This window comes from Mercenaria mercenaria, chromosome 12, assembly GCF_021730395.1.
Source record: "Mercenaria mercenaria strain notata chromosome 12, MADL_Memer_1, whole genome shotgun sequence".
Classification (NCBI taxonomy): Eukaryota; Metazoa; Mollusca; class Bivalvia; order Venerida; family Veneridae; genus Mercenaria; species Mercenaria mercenaria.
In genome coordinates this window covers 9,042,208-9,059,652 of record NC_069372.1, presented here as the reverse complement: position 1 = coordinate 9,059,652, position 17,445 = coordinate 9,042,208, and the positions used below count along the sequence as shown (strand labels likewise).

General features: G+C 34.2%; 1 protein-coding gene across 1 annotated transcript; it reads right to left on the bottom strand.

Moving 5' to 3' along the window:
- Window positions 1-2,370: 2,370 nt before the first annotated feature.
- Window positions 2,371-10,028, bottom strand: LOC123535246 (glutathione S-transferase theta-1-like). The gene is made up of 4 exons (XM_045317833.2): window positions 9,841-10,028; window positions 5,035-5,122; window positions 4,319-4,472; window positions 2,371-2,970 (listed from the first exon to the last, which is right to left on the bottom strand). Exons 1-4 carry the CDS (start codon window positions 9,950-9,952, stop codon window positions 2,632-2,634), a joined length of 693 nt encoding a protein of 230 aa, XP_045173768.2. The 5' UTR covers window positions 9,953-10,028; the 3' UTR covers window positions 2,371-2,631.
- Window positions 10,029-17,445: the final 7,417 nt, after the last annotated feature.

Sequence of the window (17,445 nt, the reverse complement as noted above, 5' to 3'; positions counted from 1 at the left end):
GACGAGCTGATGGACAGGTATTGCAATGAAACTTGGTATACAGGTAATTTTATCTCAAGCGCTTGAAGCTCTAGTTAAGTATTATAATATCACACCAACTTAGTTTACTAAGAGTTATAAAATGCATATATCTTTATTGAATGAGCTTCAAACACATGTCCTTTTAATTAATGCGTAGCATGTAGATCAGTGGTGACGTAAAAAATCGGTACTAGTAGCTTCGTAGCTTGGCGCTCAGCATTTAGAGGATAGTGCAAGGACTGGTCAGCCCGGTGTCAGTATAATATGACTGGGTTGAGTATTATGTCACGTGTCTACGGCGCGATATTCCAGTGAGGTAGCACTATAAAGTTGGGCATTGTACTAACTGCTATAAGCAGTTAACGTGAAGGTAGAGATTGCATATGTGACCAGTTGGGTCAACTTTACTGTACTAAAATATTGAAAAGTTCGTCTTCAAACTTATAAGTAAAAAGCGTTTAGAAGCAACATTATTTCGTTAAAGGGGCTGCGGTTTGAATTCTCTTGTTGTTGTACAAATTATCGACAGCTATTGTTTCGATTTTTTTCAAAAGAACTTAAAATTAATTAAAACTTGTCCTTGAGATATAACTATCACTGAAATACTGCTAATACACTTCATTCACGACCGTTAACTTGTGATTATCGAAACTCCTTCTCATTAACGTAAACATTTATGCAAAACATAAAAAAGATTGGTTAATGTAAGGCAAAGGTATTGTCCAGACAATGTCGGACGGACGTAATAACGCGCTAACGCACCTCATAACGAGCATACATTGACAAGACATTTTCAAACTTACCACAAGCCGGTTCGACAAAAAAATGTATATATCGTATTTAAGCCAGTATTGTTTCAGAAATCCTAACGCTATAAAGTTTTCACAACTGATGAACAGTGAAGATAAAAATACTTTGTTCAAGTTAGCAATATTTTGCAAGAAAATCATGTCACTTTGTACATAAACAGAAAATCATTTTTAACTTCTCAGTCTCTGTCATACGAGAATTTTGCTCATATTTACATTTTAATTCATTTGCCATATTTTACTGTCGAGTGTTGTGCATCTGCTGGGGTTCTGTTTTCTATGGTGCTTGTGTGCTTCTCTGGATGGTTGTAAGAGGGAATTTAGCTTGAGTCATAGGGGGCACATGGGTATCGGTGGGGACAGGACCCTCGCAGTTGCTCAGTGTTTTAATTACAGTATACTTGCAATATCATTTTGTACTTTGTTGTCTTATAATGTATTGTCTTATTTGTAATTGTAAATGTCTCATGCCCTTAAAGGGCCATGACATGAAAATAAAAACTTGAAAACTATTTTGGAAAAGGCGCTTTTAAGACAAAGGAGATATTTGTTTGTTTTGAGTTAATATTGTATTTACCTCATTGACAAGTGAGTCAATTTCAATATAGGCAAATAGATAAGCAAGTAAAAACAGCATGATGTCTAAATGTCTCGTTATAACAGGGGTACGCATCATGATTTATCTAAAAAAAGCTGTTGTCATGTTTATTCTTGCGATTGTAAATAATATTAAGTAAAAGACAAATAAATAAAAAAAAGGCGTTGTTGAACAAACAGATAAATTTACAAAATATGCAGAAATGCTTTCCATTTTGATAATGATTTTGTAAAGATATTGACATCATTAGTAACACGGCTTGTTAGTGACCGGATACTGGATATACGCTGTCGAGGAAATCCGCTTCACCAACAAACCATGAAACGATTTTATCTTTCCGGCTACTATTTACTTCCACAATTTTTAATTTGAACATTACTAATGTAGATTTAAACAAAAATCATTTCTTGCCGCTTACTCGATCTGTACTTCAGTACTTGATGAATAAATCGAACGATAAGTGGTCACGAAGTGATCCAGGCTAAGTACTAAGGAGCTGCAGGGCAACTGTATAATACAGACAATTTTGTAAACTAGCACACTACCCATAGCATGGAGTAGAATCAGGCAATCATAAGCTGCTATAAGCTGGCTTTTGACATCATCTTTTGTTTCTCTTGGCCATTAGAAATGCAAGAAACTTGTAGGACTGATTACACCAAACAGGAAGTGTAACATGTAAAGTAGTCCAAAATGTAGCTCCATGCTGTTGATGAAATCTGGTACAATGAGTCATATGAGGATGTGGCAGTTAAATTTTTGGCTTAGTTTTATTGCTGATTGTATTGTGAAAAGATCTAGACCATTTTTGTTGTGAATTTCCAGGTATTAGTTTTATTCTTTGAGAAAATGTCTACATAACTTCTATTTTCATAGGAGCATTTTCAGAGGGTGATGTTTTTCAGAAGATATTACTGTTCTTATATGTAACATAACATGTCAATATTTTTTATTATTATTATTTTACTAAATGACTATATATGGTTTTCATATCATTGAAATGCTGTGAAGTACTGAAAATGAGGTATAAAAAAGGAACTGAATTGAGTGTAACCTTCTCCTTTCCAGTGCCGTTAGATTTCAAAGCTTATCATGATTATGTGTTTGTAATGTATCACTGTATATAAAGAGTGGGGGTGATTTTGATGTCACACAAAATAAGATTCCATTCGAGGTGATACATGTGTTGTATTGTCATAATCTTTATTTCGCGTTCATATACTTTTCTCTGAAAGAATCAATGGCAGCATTTACCGTCTTCCACTCCGGTCCCAAGGTTGTTGCTACCCGTTCCATCCATGCTTTTACTTTAGGGTTACATTTTACCAGACTATCGAGCTGATCAACCGGGTGCAGTTGGTACAACTCACACACTACAACAATATCTGCCGCTGACATTTTATCCCCTGCTACAAACTGTTTATCTTGAATGAAGTAGTCTGCGATGTGAGTAACAGCTCTAGATATTTCTTCTTTAGCCGCTTTAATGTCTTCGTCCGTTGGTTGTTTGGAATAAAATCTGATCCCTACTTTATCTGTCATCTGAAACAAATGAGTAAGTTTAAAAACAAAAAGATATATATCTTCTTATTCTCCTTCTTCTTCTTATTCTTTATCAACAATCGCATCAATCTATTAAGCATATACACGTTCTTGTGATTTGCAATGTTACATTAAGTTCAAGTGATTATCATACAAATAGAAGGATGCATTTTTTCATGAGAGATGCCAGTACGAGTATATTCCAGATGATTGGTATCTGTACTATAAAGAAGAAGAAGAAGAGATTGCATATCACGTTTTCAACGTGAAACAATATCAATGGTACCTCGATGATTACATTCTCTCACCAGCTTGAGTATTATGCTGTATTCTCTACACAATGAGTTCAACAAAACCGTTAGAAAAAATGTAGATCGTACCAACGCCCTACGTTTTTGGTTTTGTGTGTGTATGTGGCGGGGGGGCTGATTAGAAGAAACGACACGCCGTTTAATCTAACAAAATATTTTTAAGGTCTTTATCAAGGGTATTGTAAACACATGTTTATTTAAAAATACTGACCGTCAAAGTAAAATGATAAAATGGAAACATTCAAAATCACAGACTGACGATTTATTGTGTACCAAAGCAATTTTCATACCTTATATGGGGTTTAAACTAAATCTATGAGAAAAAGCAAGGATAAAGATCAAACAGGGAAGTCCAGCTTCATACAATGCAGCCTCCTAAAACTGCAACCCTAAGCAGTTCACGCATGGACGCGCACGCGAACAACTCGCACATAACATAGATCTATGACAAAGCAAACACAGACTTAGCCAACGAAGTGAAAAGGAACAATTAAAGACCATCGTGTTGACATTTTTTGAAGCGCAGATAGCAAAAAAAAAAAAAAAAAAAACATAGTAGATTTAATAATAGACTAGATGTGATGGTGTGTCTGGTCACGAGGGATAATGTAATGTGTAGCATCCATAACGCCCTTAAGCACATGGTAAAGTGGAACTCTAAAGTGAAGACGTTATGAAATAACTTGAATGAACTCCATGACCTAACAAATATCAAAGTAGCTATTCAAAGTTAAAGTGGACTCGATGACATAACAAGAATATCGAAAATGGTTAATCAAAGTTATGCTGGATTTGAATACATGTCCTATTTTACCAGCCGGGACCTAGTCTTTAACCACCAACAATTAAACAATTCAAGGTAGGGAAGCTGCACTGGCAATCGGTTATTTCCGTGCGATTCCGGTATTATTCGGTCGAAACTTTAGCCCATTCGTAAGAACCACAAACTGCAGAAATCATATACGGAGAAAACCGTATTCGAACGAAATTTACCAACACCAATTGTCACGACGAAAAACTACCAAACATTTACTTACCAATGCTTTGAAAACTAGGCTACATGGTGCTCGGACGGCTGATGCTTGCCAATTCAGGAACTCCTCTACACGTGCTTGTGTCCTCAAGTCCGCTCTTGGGAACCAGTGGTCAGCCAGATTGTACTTTATAGCTATGTATCTCATAATTGCTATGCTAAAATAAATTATCATTGGTATGTTTTAGGTCAAAAATTCAAACAATTTAAAATGCTAAATGTTAAACGCGATAACAATCTACATATTTAAAACTTCAGATTTTGGCTTTACAGATACATACTGGACGTGTACATGGCTAATGTAAGAGTAATTGTAATTTTCTTAATTTTGACATCACAGACGCTCATTGAAATAAAGAATAAAGACCCCGCACATACGCTAATCATAATAGTTTGGAATCGCAACTTCACTATTGTCTTATAAAACACTGCCATTGAATACACTTATTTTGTTTTCAGTTTATATGCTTCATTACTCATTTGGGTATACAAACTAATACTGAATTGAGCCGCGCCATGAGAAAACCAACATAGTGCGTTTGCGAAAAGCATGGATCCAGGCCAGCCTGCGCATCCGCGCAGTCTGGTCAGGGTTCATGCTGTTCGCTTTCAAAGCCTATCGCAATAACAGAAACTGTTAGCGAACAGTATGGATCCTGACCAGACTGCGCGGATGCTGGTCGCAAACGCACTATTTGCGAATCAAATAGTGTACGTTACCTTTCTGATAGACCAAAACCATCATCGAAAATGACAGGAACTTTGTGGAAAGGATTTTTCTTCAAAAACTCTGGAGTAAGATGTTCACCTAGGAAATATAAAACAACATATCATATTGTGTAAGTGACAAATGAGTCTTTTTAGAAAGGAATAGAGAACATACAAATTACAGTTGATACTCGGTATCTCGAATTCCACATTTACCATGATTCCTCACTTTAATTATTGCTAAATTACAAGTTACAATGTGTTTTGCTCAATCTGTCCTTCGAAAAGAAATCTCATACTCTCGTATAAATGCGATAATTTGGTATTTTGCTTTTCTATTCCATTTATCTTCTTTGCTCTATATCTAAAACTATCGCATCTATTCCATACCTTTGAATAAACACCTGTTTGCAACACCTCCTAGCATCGCAGAATTCCTAGCTCATCTGCTGTTTTATAAACGTTTCCTCAAATCAACTTACTATTGGTATTCCCAATTACGTATACATGGTTTCATGAGCAACAAAACTTCACACAAATCCTGAATCCTGCATTCACTCTCCAAATGCATGAGTTTATTATATCATTCAAAAGCAGAAGTACAACAATTATCAGAAAGGGATTAATATTATGCGCCACTTATTTCTAACCCTGCTAAATTTCTAAAATGGACTAGTCCATCATTCAATTTGGGCAACACCATTTAATATATGAAGGGGCTTCACTGAAAATTTACTGACTGAATAGCGGACGGTGCAGGCCATGATCAGATTGCACGGATGTGCAGGCTGATCTTGGTCTGCACTGCTCGCAAAGGCAGAATCACTTGCTGCCAGCAGGCTAAAGGTTAAAGTACTCTCCCGACCGTGAATCCCCTGCAGTGATTTTTACATCAATAATCAAACCAATCTGCTGACATCCTTTGAAGTAAATATGTTCAGAACCAATTCGACCAATTAGACAAAATACAAAACGAGTGTGCACGTTTTGCCTCTGGAGCATCAAAGCTCATTTCAATGAAAACTCAACTAAAGGAAATCAACTTGGAACCACTATCCGACAGAAGATGTTTCGGTCCCTGAAATGCATGCAAACAACGAGTTATCTCTCTTTAAGAAAGTTTGGAGACATCAGTAGTATTCACAGCAAAACGTATTTATACTGATACAACAACTTGCATACCCCCGTATGGCTTCTTCTCTACCTGTCATGCTTTCCATAATTAAGAAATAATAAATCTATTCCTATATTTTATCAGTTAATAAAATATGGGTAGGAGTCTGGATGCGTAATGATTAAATCACGAGTGCGCAGCACGAGTGATTTAATTAGCCGCATCCGAACGACTGCTCATATTTTATTAACTGATAAAATTATTGGAACATATTTATTATTTCGATTCTAACAACGCAAATAATTCGCATTTTACAGTACTACATTTTCAGCGTAATGCGTCATTCGGATCATATGCAGTTACAATTTACTCCCATGGTTAGGAAGTGTTGCAACGTATAGACATTAAATTTTGTTCATTTTTTTTTTAGAATTTTGAGAGAAAGTATTTATACTGCTTTCAAATTATTTATGAACAGAATAATCAAATAAGGTTAGTTGACCCGATATTACGAGTTATAGTTCAACCATCGTTTTTATCCAATGACAAGCGAGGGATTTTCAAAAAAGTAACCAACTTATTTTCATATTGTTTCATAACTGAAGAATCTGATCCACTTAATCATGAAGTAGTTCAAATTAATGAGTATTCATTGTTCCGCCTATTATGGATTTCCCACATTCTAGGAGGCGGAGCAATTACCAAAGCAGGGACTGCATACAAGCAATGTGTCTATGTAGATCTAATAAACGGACCAAGTAGATAAATGAGCTGTGTCATGTGAAAACCAACATAGTGGGTTTGCGACCAGCATGGATCCAGACCAGCCTGCGCATCCGCACAGTGTGGTCAGGATCCATGCTGTTCGCTTATTAACAGTTTCTCTAATTACAATAGGCTTTGAAAGCGAACAGCATAGATCCTGACCAGACGTCTGGCGCGGCTCAAATATTTTTATGCAAGCTGTACTTTCATAGATCAAGTTTGACCTTTCTGTATCTTTCACTACCTCTACTGGTCTAAAAATAAACCAGGGTGCACTAAAATTCTACTTTGTCTTGTTTTATTTATACATGTAGTTGCTTGACTTGTATTGTTACATCATTACGAGTTAAACCTGCATATTATATTTCCATTGAATAAGAATATAAGATCGTGTTCCACAAAGTACTCGATAAGACTGATGTATTTATGATATAAACTAAATTAAAATCAGCACTGGATCAACCGCTGTTTTGTTAAAGGTTGGCACTAAAATGACCTTGTATAAAGTTGTAGTAAACATGTACTTCTCCACCATGAGTGAAGATAAGACTAGCCAATGAATTAACAGAAGGCGTGGTTAGTTTACTTCAGAGAGAGCTTTTTGCAGTTTTGACCTAAATTGGGGCGTTAAACTTTAAGCCGGTTATAGATCACTTATTGAACTTCTAAATGCATTAAGTTTTGCCTTCACTACGCTATGCTCCGTTTCGGCAAACTTAATTGCATTAGAAGTTCAATAAATGATCTATAACCTATACTTACAAGCTTAACTTTTATATGACGTCACATCATAATGACGTCATAATTTATGTCATACATTTATGACGTCACCGCTGGATCATAATTGGGCTAATTGAATTCGCTCGTAAAGATCAAAACGTGTTTTACGGTCCTACACATAAGTCAATATGACTTTTTATCATAATTATGTTTTTGAAATGTTGTTTTCAACCATTTGGCCCTGAAATAATTCGTATTGTAATGGAACAGAAGTAGAATCTCTTATGTCACAGTCGAAGGGGGTGAAATGTAACAGCCAACCATATTTTATCGTAGATTCATGTATGGGCGATTTCGCTATATGTTTATATAGCAATTGCTGCGGATCGTGTTAGAATATGAAGTTAATTGTTAATTTGTTGCACGTATATAGAGGATATTACATGCCTTTTCATACTGAATTTATAACACGAATTGAATAAAATTAGAAAATGCGAGGCTATGCCGAGCATTTTGTCAATATTATTCAACGAGTTACATTAGAATCAATTTGTTATAAAATACGTATGTATAGTCTGTAAAATAACTCTAATGTATTGTCCGTAAGTATTGACCTGACACTCATTAATCTTCGCAAATATTTTCGGGCGTTTTCGTTAATTTACGCAATATTAGTATCCTGAAAGTATCTACATTACTAAAGTAACATGTAAAACTAATCGATGACACGGTGGCGTAGAGGTAACGTGTCTGACTTCCACGTTCGTTACCACGGGTTCGAAATCACTTGTACGTGAATAGAGCTTGTTTTTCTTCAGTTTAAAGTATTGTAATGTTATCGTTTATATTTTATATCGCTATTTATGTTCGGACACCGAAAATTAATTTACGGAACTATACGGAATATTCATGAGTGCCAGGTCAATACTTACGGACAATAATATTGCAGGAATTTTAGTTGTATTGCACACTATATTCATAAAATATCAATATAAATATCACTTCATCTATGTTTTGAAAATTAAGCATATTTGAGAAAGACCCTTTAACTCGCATGTGAATTCTGTTAACTGCCCAGATAAGATTAGTTTCTGCATGCTTTAAAGCTTTTATCGCCAGCTAGTCTGTATGTCTACAGTTTACTATCAGTTGAAGGATGCACTGACTTTTAACAAATAGTGACTGACTGCACTCTGTGTTTTTATTGACGGGGAATGAGAAAGGTCTCCATATAGTTTAAATTCCAATTTATATATACGTCTGAAATGTGGTAGTGGTTGCACAGCAGCGGGGATTCTATATTTTGACAACGCTATCTTTTTATCGAAAAATAAACACGACATCATGTTCATGTAATAATCTTAATGTTCTTTTTTATTGTATTACTTTTTGTAATTATTGTCATGTATTTCAATGCAAAATACAGATTCATAATGATTCATCTTCGATGTCTGTAGTTTTGCAGTCAATTGCTATGATCAGTGTCAGTATTTAAAATGTCAACCGCCATCTTTTCAATGCAAACATTAGCATGTACAAGTACACAAAACATTTTCTATTTTAGTATCAATGTAATTGACCTGAAAAAGGCTATGTACACACCTAGTTTGATGAAAACAAGTGTACTCAAACTAAAGACAATGAGCGGGAACGGTATTTCTAATTTAGTAAGAGTGACCTTACATTGAAGCTTACGGCCCAGAATGCAGTCCCAACTGTCAGCTTCACCTAAGCTACCTACACACAAAGTTTCATCGACATATCTCATTCCTAACTAAAAATATTGAGCGGAAACCATTTTACTTTTTATTGTAGCAGTGGGTTTGACCTTCACTCAAGTGACCATAAATACGTTCCTAACCTTAGTTTTCATAAAAGCTACCCGCAGTTTGGTTGCAGTAGGATTGAACATCCAAACTATAGCTATTGAAACGATCTGTTTGACGCATCCCCACCCCACACACCCCAGGTAATTTTCTCCCGCATATATACCTTTTCTAAAATAATGCTTTAGTAACCCCCCACCCCAACACACACACACACACACACACACACACACACACACCCGCACCCCAACTAACCTCCTATGTATTTTCGAAAATCTAAATAGTGCTTAATGCGTCATTCAAAATTACATTATGTCGATTAGGAAATCCAAAATTTCAGTTGGTAACACAGCAATTTTACCGAAGCTGCCTGAGTTTAATAGTAATAACTACCTTTTAAAAGTTCCATTTTCTTTCCTTCGAACTCAATATCTGCACATTTGAGAAAGAAGAACAGAGCCCTGCACGGCTGTGATAGTAAGTCATAATAAAGTTCCAGAACCATTCCTACTGCAATTAGTTATCCTTAGGTTATTTCTGCAGCACAGTGTGTAATATCTTGCTAAATGTCAACAAATTGTTATATAGTTTTGCTTCGAGGGGTGTCTCAAAGATTTTGATACAATATCAACAATGGAAAAGGAAAAGGATATAACCTTTACATGTGTACAATATTTCTATACTATATTTTTTTTTAAATTTTTCATTTGCCTTTTTTTCCCAGTAATTTATTGAAAGTTGAAGAAAGTCTAGTTTCAAATGGCATTTTGACCACAACGTGATGTCGCGATTGTTGATAGCATTTGAATTCTTTTCTATACATGTAGAGTATGAAATATGAATCAATGTAGATTTTGACAATGACAGCACGGATATCTCGTGTAAACTGCCGATATAGCTGTCGTTAAATTGGAATGATAGTCCAAGGTCGCGAACCGACTGTACATTCTAGGGACTAACCCTTACTTTCTTTATCCATAGGAATGCAGCCTGTTCATATTTCTCTTTTGTTTTTGTTAGGTTTAACACAACAATACAATTATAGGTCATAAGGAGACTTACCAGCTTTTGGCGGTGGAGGAAGACCCCAGATGCTCCTCCGTTCTTGATTTCATCATGGGCGGGCACCTTGGTAGAACCAACGACCTTCCATAAGCCAGCTTGATCGCTTCCTTCAGTTGAAGAATTCAACGCCCTAAGCGAAGCCCGAACCCACAATGGTTAGGGGCAAGTGATTCGAAGTCATGGCCACTCGGCCACAGACCCCTACTCGTCATTTTTCTTATATTTATTCCATTTGTGCTTTGTCCGATATATAATAATAAAGGTAAATAGTTTTTCTTTTCACCAGAAGCTTTAACAATTTATATCATCTGGCGAAATTCTGTGGGTTTTAACTTCTAAAAGATGAAATAGCCTGTTGGTTGATAAATGTCACTACAGAAAATGTTCATTTTCTCCAAGGCATTTACTTTATACTAACTTGTTGTAGCTTGACAGTGATGGAAATCTAAAGCTTATCCGAAACCTTTCCAAATCTGCTCTCTGGAAAAGTAAGTACTGGTGCAATGTAGGAATAATTAACCACTAGAATATCACATCCCAGTGTATTTCTTGATTTGATATTGACATTTTTTTCCTCAGGTTTGTTCTCAGATCTATCTGAAGTAATTACGCATGCTTTTTTTTTCAAGCCAAGAGGTAAAAGGTGCTTGTTTAGCAGGAAATAAAAAAAAATTCGTAGTCATCTCGGCCTACAAAAAGGTTTTAGAGGGTTCGTCTCTATTTAGTCGAAATATTTTACCATGGATCTTTTTTCTACTCAACTAACAAATTTTCAGAAAAAGATCCTTATTTTGTGTTTCATGCTGTGCACTTTTATGCAGTTAACTATACACACATTTGAAATAAGTAGTGCCTAGTTGAAGTCTGCATTTTAGTTTCACTGCCTATACATTCTCTCACCAGAAAATAATTGTCTGATTTTTACATCAGATTATAGCACTATCTATATTTTATTACACATGTCAACAAACATAAAAGTTTTTATTTCAAAGATTAACAATACTGTTTCCGGACTTTGAAAATAGGACATTGAGCATAACCGAAGTGCTGTCACGAGACACGCTAAAACAATATACTTGTAAGTACCGAGTATGACTACAAGCGGTATCTTGACCCATGAAAAACTGTACAAATAACTTTTTCTAGCCATTTTCTAGCTAACAATCATCTATATTTAAGGTGAATAATCAGATTTTGTTAAAGAAATGGATTTGGTCAAAAGTTTAATAAAAGATCATTTGTCCTTATCTGTGTTCACTGAATACTAAATACATGTTCATTTTCACTTTAGTATTTCCCTATTCTGGTTGCCAAACAAAGATAAAGTTATTTAAGCATATGTATAAATTTAAGAATTATACTTTTCCTACGGAATTATATGAATATAATAGCTATTGTGTATTATATTTGTCAAAGATTAACATTAATAAATATATATCTAGCCGGAATTCGTAAGAAATGCAAGTCTATAAATTTAATATTACCTCCCTTTACCTTTCTTGTTTGAATAAACAGGATAGATTTGAAATTAATAAATTAGGAAGATACACCACTTTAAAATGATCTTTTGGTTCAGATTATTGGAATATGTCAAAATCTATGAACTACAAATACAAAACTATAAATTAAATTGAAATCAAATGAAACAGTCCACTTTTTGAATACCTTCATATTAAAGGGGAGTAATTACAAAAAGTCATAAAAATAATTAAACATACATTTCTAATAGGGATCAAACATTATGTAATGGATCTTTTCGTCCATTAGATAAACCTGTAAGATGAAAAATGTCATTAAATGTTGCTTAAATGTGATTAATCATCTTAAAACATTTTATGCGAAGTCATGTGGGCAGATGCAGATTGGCTTCGGGTGTCGTTTGTTTTTCTTTGTCCACCGCGTCTCGATGTACCACTTATTTCATAAGTTCGGTTAATATGTATATTCAGTTCTTAAAGGTTAAGGGCTACGAAGAAAATGTTTGGGCAAAATCTAAAAGTGGTTTGATTGACCATATATAAGAAGCATAAAGGCTCCCTAACCCTCTTCCAACAACTAGATATATACTGTAGTCAAAGCAACTTTATAAGAAAACAGTCTTTCTTACATTTTTCAAAATAACTTTATTAATTCAAAAGTATTGTTTTGATGTTTTGTTGATGTTGTTGTTGTTGTTTTTGTCTGTAGAATTTCATATACAATACAAAGTAAAAACAGAAATGATATTATGAGGTTATAAACAAGCGGTATCAAATTTTTTTTTTTTAAAAAGTTGTCATACAAAAACCGCAAAATTTATGTAAAACATTTACTCAAAAGTAAACGAGAAAAATTTCATTAAAACTGCGGTAACGAAAAACATAAAGTCAAAAATAACAGTCATAAAGTATAAACCGACCCTCATAACAAATCAAAAAAGGTTAAAAAGTAGTGCATATGTAGTGCATGTAGTTACAGATAAAATATAGGACAGACAAGATAATTTGGTTTTACTGATTCATGATCATGATAATGAAAAGGGTCGTACCAGTGAAAGTGATCTTATATTTGTATTTATATACAATACTTAGGGAAAAATGTTAAAACTATTTTTATCATAAAAGTGCAATCACAGTTTAACGGGATAAACTCAAATTACTGTGTATTTATTTACAAAGTGCATCGTGATTTATAGAACATTAGAAAACCATGTCTATAGACAGATTTAAGTATTCAACATCTTTGTAACATATTTCAATTTTTCGTATCAACTGTTTATTTTCAACAGATCTGTTGCCGTGTGGGTTCGAAACTCAGCGAAGACAATTTTCTTTTCATTTTTGCATAAAAACTTTATATTATAAGGATCTTACATGCCTGTCTGTGACGGGGTTTTCCTAGTCCAGCTCGTGGCGTTCATTTCATTTCAGTCTGATATTATGTTGCACGCACGCACGTTTGCATATTGCCCCGTATTAGAGTTCTATGTCATGAAACAGATTGTTATTCATAAGTTACAAAAGGTTACTACCAGATGCAAGTTTTCTCGGATGAGGATGAGTTATTCAGCATTGTTTGCGTAGCTTTCGTACAAAGACAAACCCATTATCGCAAACTACGAGAAATAAACGCATAGAAATTTTCCGGGACAGTAAAAGATTTGCATATGTATGTGTTTAATCTATAATTTCACTAGAGTAGCTTTAAGGTTTAGCAGTATATCACAAAACAACAGATTTTTTTGAGTAAATGAACATCTTGAGACACAACTTATCTGTCCAATACATGTTTAACTGTTCTGTCCCACAGGGTTGGATACTTAAAATATTCTAAATGAGTTGTCCCCCTTTAAATAAGCCGATTGAATGCCATTTGTAAAGAAATAAATGTAAACAATTTAAACGATGTTTTACCTATTTATGTAAAGTTTAAACACTTGCACGATGTTGCAAATGCATCAAAACGAAGATATATAACAGCGTTTTAAAAATGATGAGTTTTTTTTAAAGGCGCTGAACTGTCCAGAAGTGTGGCCCCTTTACACAGTCCCTCTCCGGAATGCATACATGAGTAAACTGACAATGGTTTTGTAGAATAATATAAATGTTTTATATGCTGTTAAATTGTCATGTAAAACAATGCTTTCTTTCTATGACTTGATAACGTTCGAATTTTTTTTTCTCCGAAACATAGACCTATACCTTAAAATGACTCAAATTTGTTTTAGTAGTGTTATTGATCTCACCTTTTCCTGACATATATATGGCCATATTTCAAAGTTTTAATTTTATTAACAATGAATGGCGCATAAGATGTTATTACAAAGTTACCAAATAACGAAGAAAAATAACTATATGTAAAAATGTGTAGAGTCTATATCAATGTATTTTTTGAAAAATATTCTTTTCAGAAAAGTAAGTAAATGTATAGAGAATAATAGGTTAGTGCCGTAGATGAGAAAGTTTATCTGGCGAGAAGGAGGAGGTTATCGGGTGGGCCGAAGGCGAACCTGTTAACGTCCGGAGCCGAGCCAGATAAACTTTCTCCATCTTAGGCACTAACCTATTATTCTATTTATCTTGTCATTACTTCATTTTCCGATATTTGGCAATTTGTTTTACAAAAATAAGTGTGATGGCGTCATATTCGTAATGACGTCACTTATATAATGACGTAATCACCAACACAGTAATGTGGTTACAATTAAAAATCGCAATAACTTCTTCGTTTTTGAATAAAAACTCATTATTTGACCACTCATTTTCTTAGTTCGGACATTTCCAACACAATGGTGATGGTTTCAATGCAAATTGTCTTATGACAACAATATCGATCATAAGGTCACATGATCAATTGACCGTATATCACTGGTCACGTGTCAACTGACGGTATATCAAGAAAGATGTACGGCACCCTGATATCGGGTCGAAAATACTGCAAGTGACAGGATAAATGGAGTTATTTAAATACTTAAGCTTAACTTCAAAGATATTTTACTTGGACAAAGTTCAGACGAAAAACTTCTTTGCATACACTTTCAAGATAATCTTAATCCTAATACTCATATTAAACATGTTTGCAAAAAGTAGCATCATATATTTGGCTGTTGTATAGAATCAGAGATTTTTTAACAGTATCATATCGAACTTTGTTTTATAAAGCATATATATTCAACAGCACTTGGATTATTGTGCTATTATTTTGGGAAAAACGTCTATAATTAACACAAACAAAATTATAAGACTACAAAAACGAGCCTGTCGCACTATTTTAGGTAACGAATTTCAAGACTTTGATCAAGCATTGAAATTACTTAATATTCAAAGATTTGATAAGCGTCTTTTTTTCCCAGACGGCATGTTTTATGTATAAAGTGTCAACTGGCTTACATCCTTCTTATATAAATGAAATGTTTCTGCAAAAGCCACCAACAAATAACACATCCTTACCATTGCGTTCTAATACAAATTTGAATTTTTACATACCAAATACAAACTGTGAAATATTTAAAGGTAGTCTTTTATACTCAGGGCCAATTGTATGGAATTGTTTGCCAGTAGAAATCAAAACCTCATCTTCATTGCCATTTTTTAAATTTAACTGTATAAAATGGATCGATGGATGAATGGATTTTAATTCTAACTACATTTCATGTATTTTTGGTTTTATGCATATATAATTTCTTCTTTGATTTCTGTTAAATATTTGTTACTATGATCATAATACTGTTCATTCTAGTCCTAAGAGGGCCCCGTGGAGGATTAGCTTTTTGCTAAATGGGTTACCCTCTATAAATAAAGAATTTACTATATAGCTGACGTCTCTTATACAAAACGTGATATCATACATTTTAGTTGAATTTGCATAAGAGAGACAACTCTTTAGTATCTTTTAGAATTTTCTCGGAATGTATTATCCCTTGAAATATTAAGCATATTACTACATGCCTACTTTTATTTAAGAAATAATAAGTTCCCAAACGTGGTTTATCGTAGATTCTAACACGACCAGCAAATAACCTACGTACACGTAGAGCAAAATCTATCTCAGGTTATTCTGCGATATACCACTCGCGTGCAATGACGTCATCCGATCCAGGTGCGTAGCACGGTCGTAAAAAATAGTTACCATTTTTTTCTAACACTTTTAGTTTAAACATATTTTTATTCCGAAAAGCATGAAATATTTACAATACAGCATTTTTGATACTAGTATGTCGTGTTAGAATCGAAATAACAAGTTCCCAAGTGTGATTTATCGTAAAATAACCCTTGTTTTTCGTTCTTATGCGAAATATTTTATCACTCAGGCCTACGGCTTTCGTGATACATTCTTACGCATAAGAACTCAAAACTCGGGTTATTCTACGATAAACCACGTTTGGGAACTTATTACATGTATTTCTTAAATAATTCATCTTATAGCAATAAAACATATACTTCTTTTAAAATGGCGAATGTGCTACGGATGAAATGATGTCCTCTTTGTAAATATGTAACTGTTAGTAAGAACAAAGTTGACTGGTAGTGTAATTGTCACTGTTACTTTTATAACTCCTGTTAGGATAATGAATGAATGAAATCTAGACGCTGATTTCAATACCAACGTTTGAGTTGCGTATGGGAGCAGTTGGGTCATGGTCATTAATATTAAACTCACAACAACTTCCTTTGCAAATGACTGAGAAAAGAGACATTTAGAAGCAACAGTGTTTCCTAATAATGAGCTGTGGTTTGAGACCCCCTGTTATCATATAATTTTTGACCTCTCTCAAATGAATTGAACAATTGATTAAAAGCGGTCCTTTCGAATTGTTTTATGTATTTATCATATACTGCTAATGCCTTTAATTCGCGTTCATTTACTTGATATTTATTGGAATAAAGTATTTATGTGTATAACTGTAGAAATATTTTATGCGCATGTACATAAGACTTTTTTCGAGTAACCTTGATTTGGCGCTCCCACACAGAGGATGATACTGTGGTTTTAAGAGGACTGACTTAGCTACATAGAACAATTTACCGTTGGTTTTTGTACTTACACTATCCAGCTGAACCGCCAAGAAAACATACGTTTTGTTTGAGAGATTACTTGTTTACCTACAGAACGATGTACAAAATGTATTATTTCGCACGGAGTTATAAAACAATGTTAGATTCTAAGATGGATGTAAATTTGAGAAGTTGTCTTTTTCATAATCAATAAACAAAATTTGGAAAGGCATTTTAAATCAATACAGAATTTAAAAAGGCATTTTAAATCAATACATAATTTAGAAAGGCATTTCAAATCAATCTTTATAAAAGCATGCGATTGTCAGACGACATGACTGGTTGATAGACATTCGCAACAGGAAGTTGAGAGTCAAAACAGCGACGATTAAGGTCGAAACTGGTATATATAATGTCGAAACCGCAATAACGAAATTCGAAACGGAGGTGAGGGATCGCG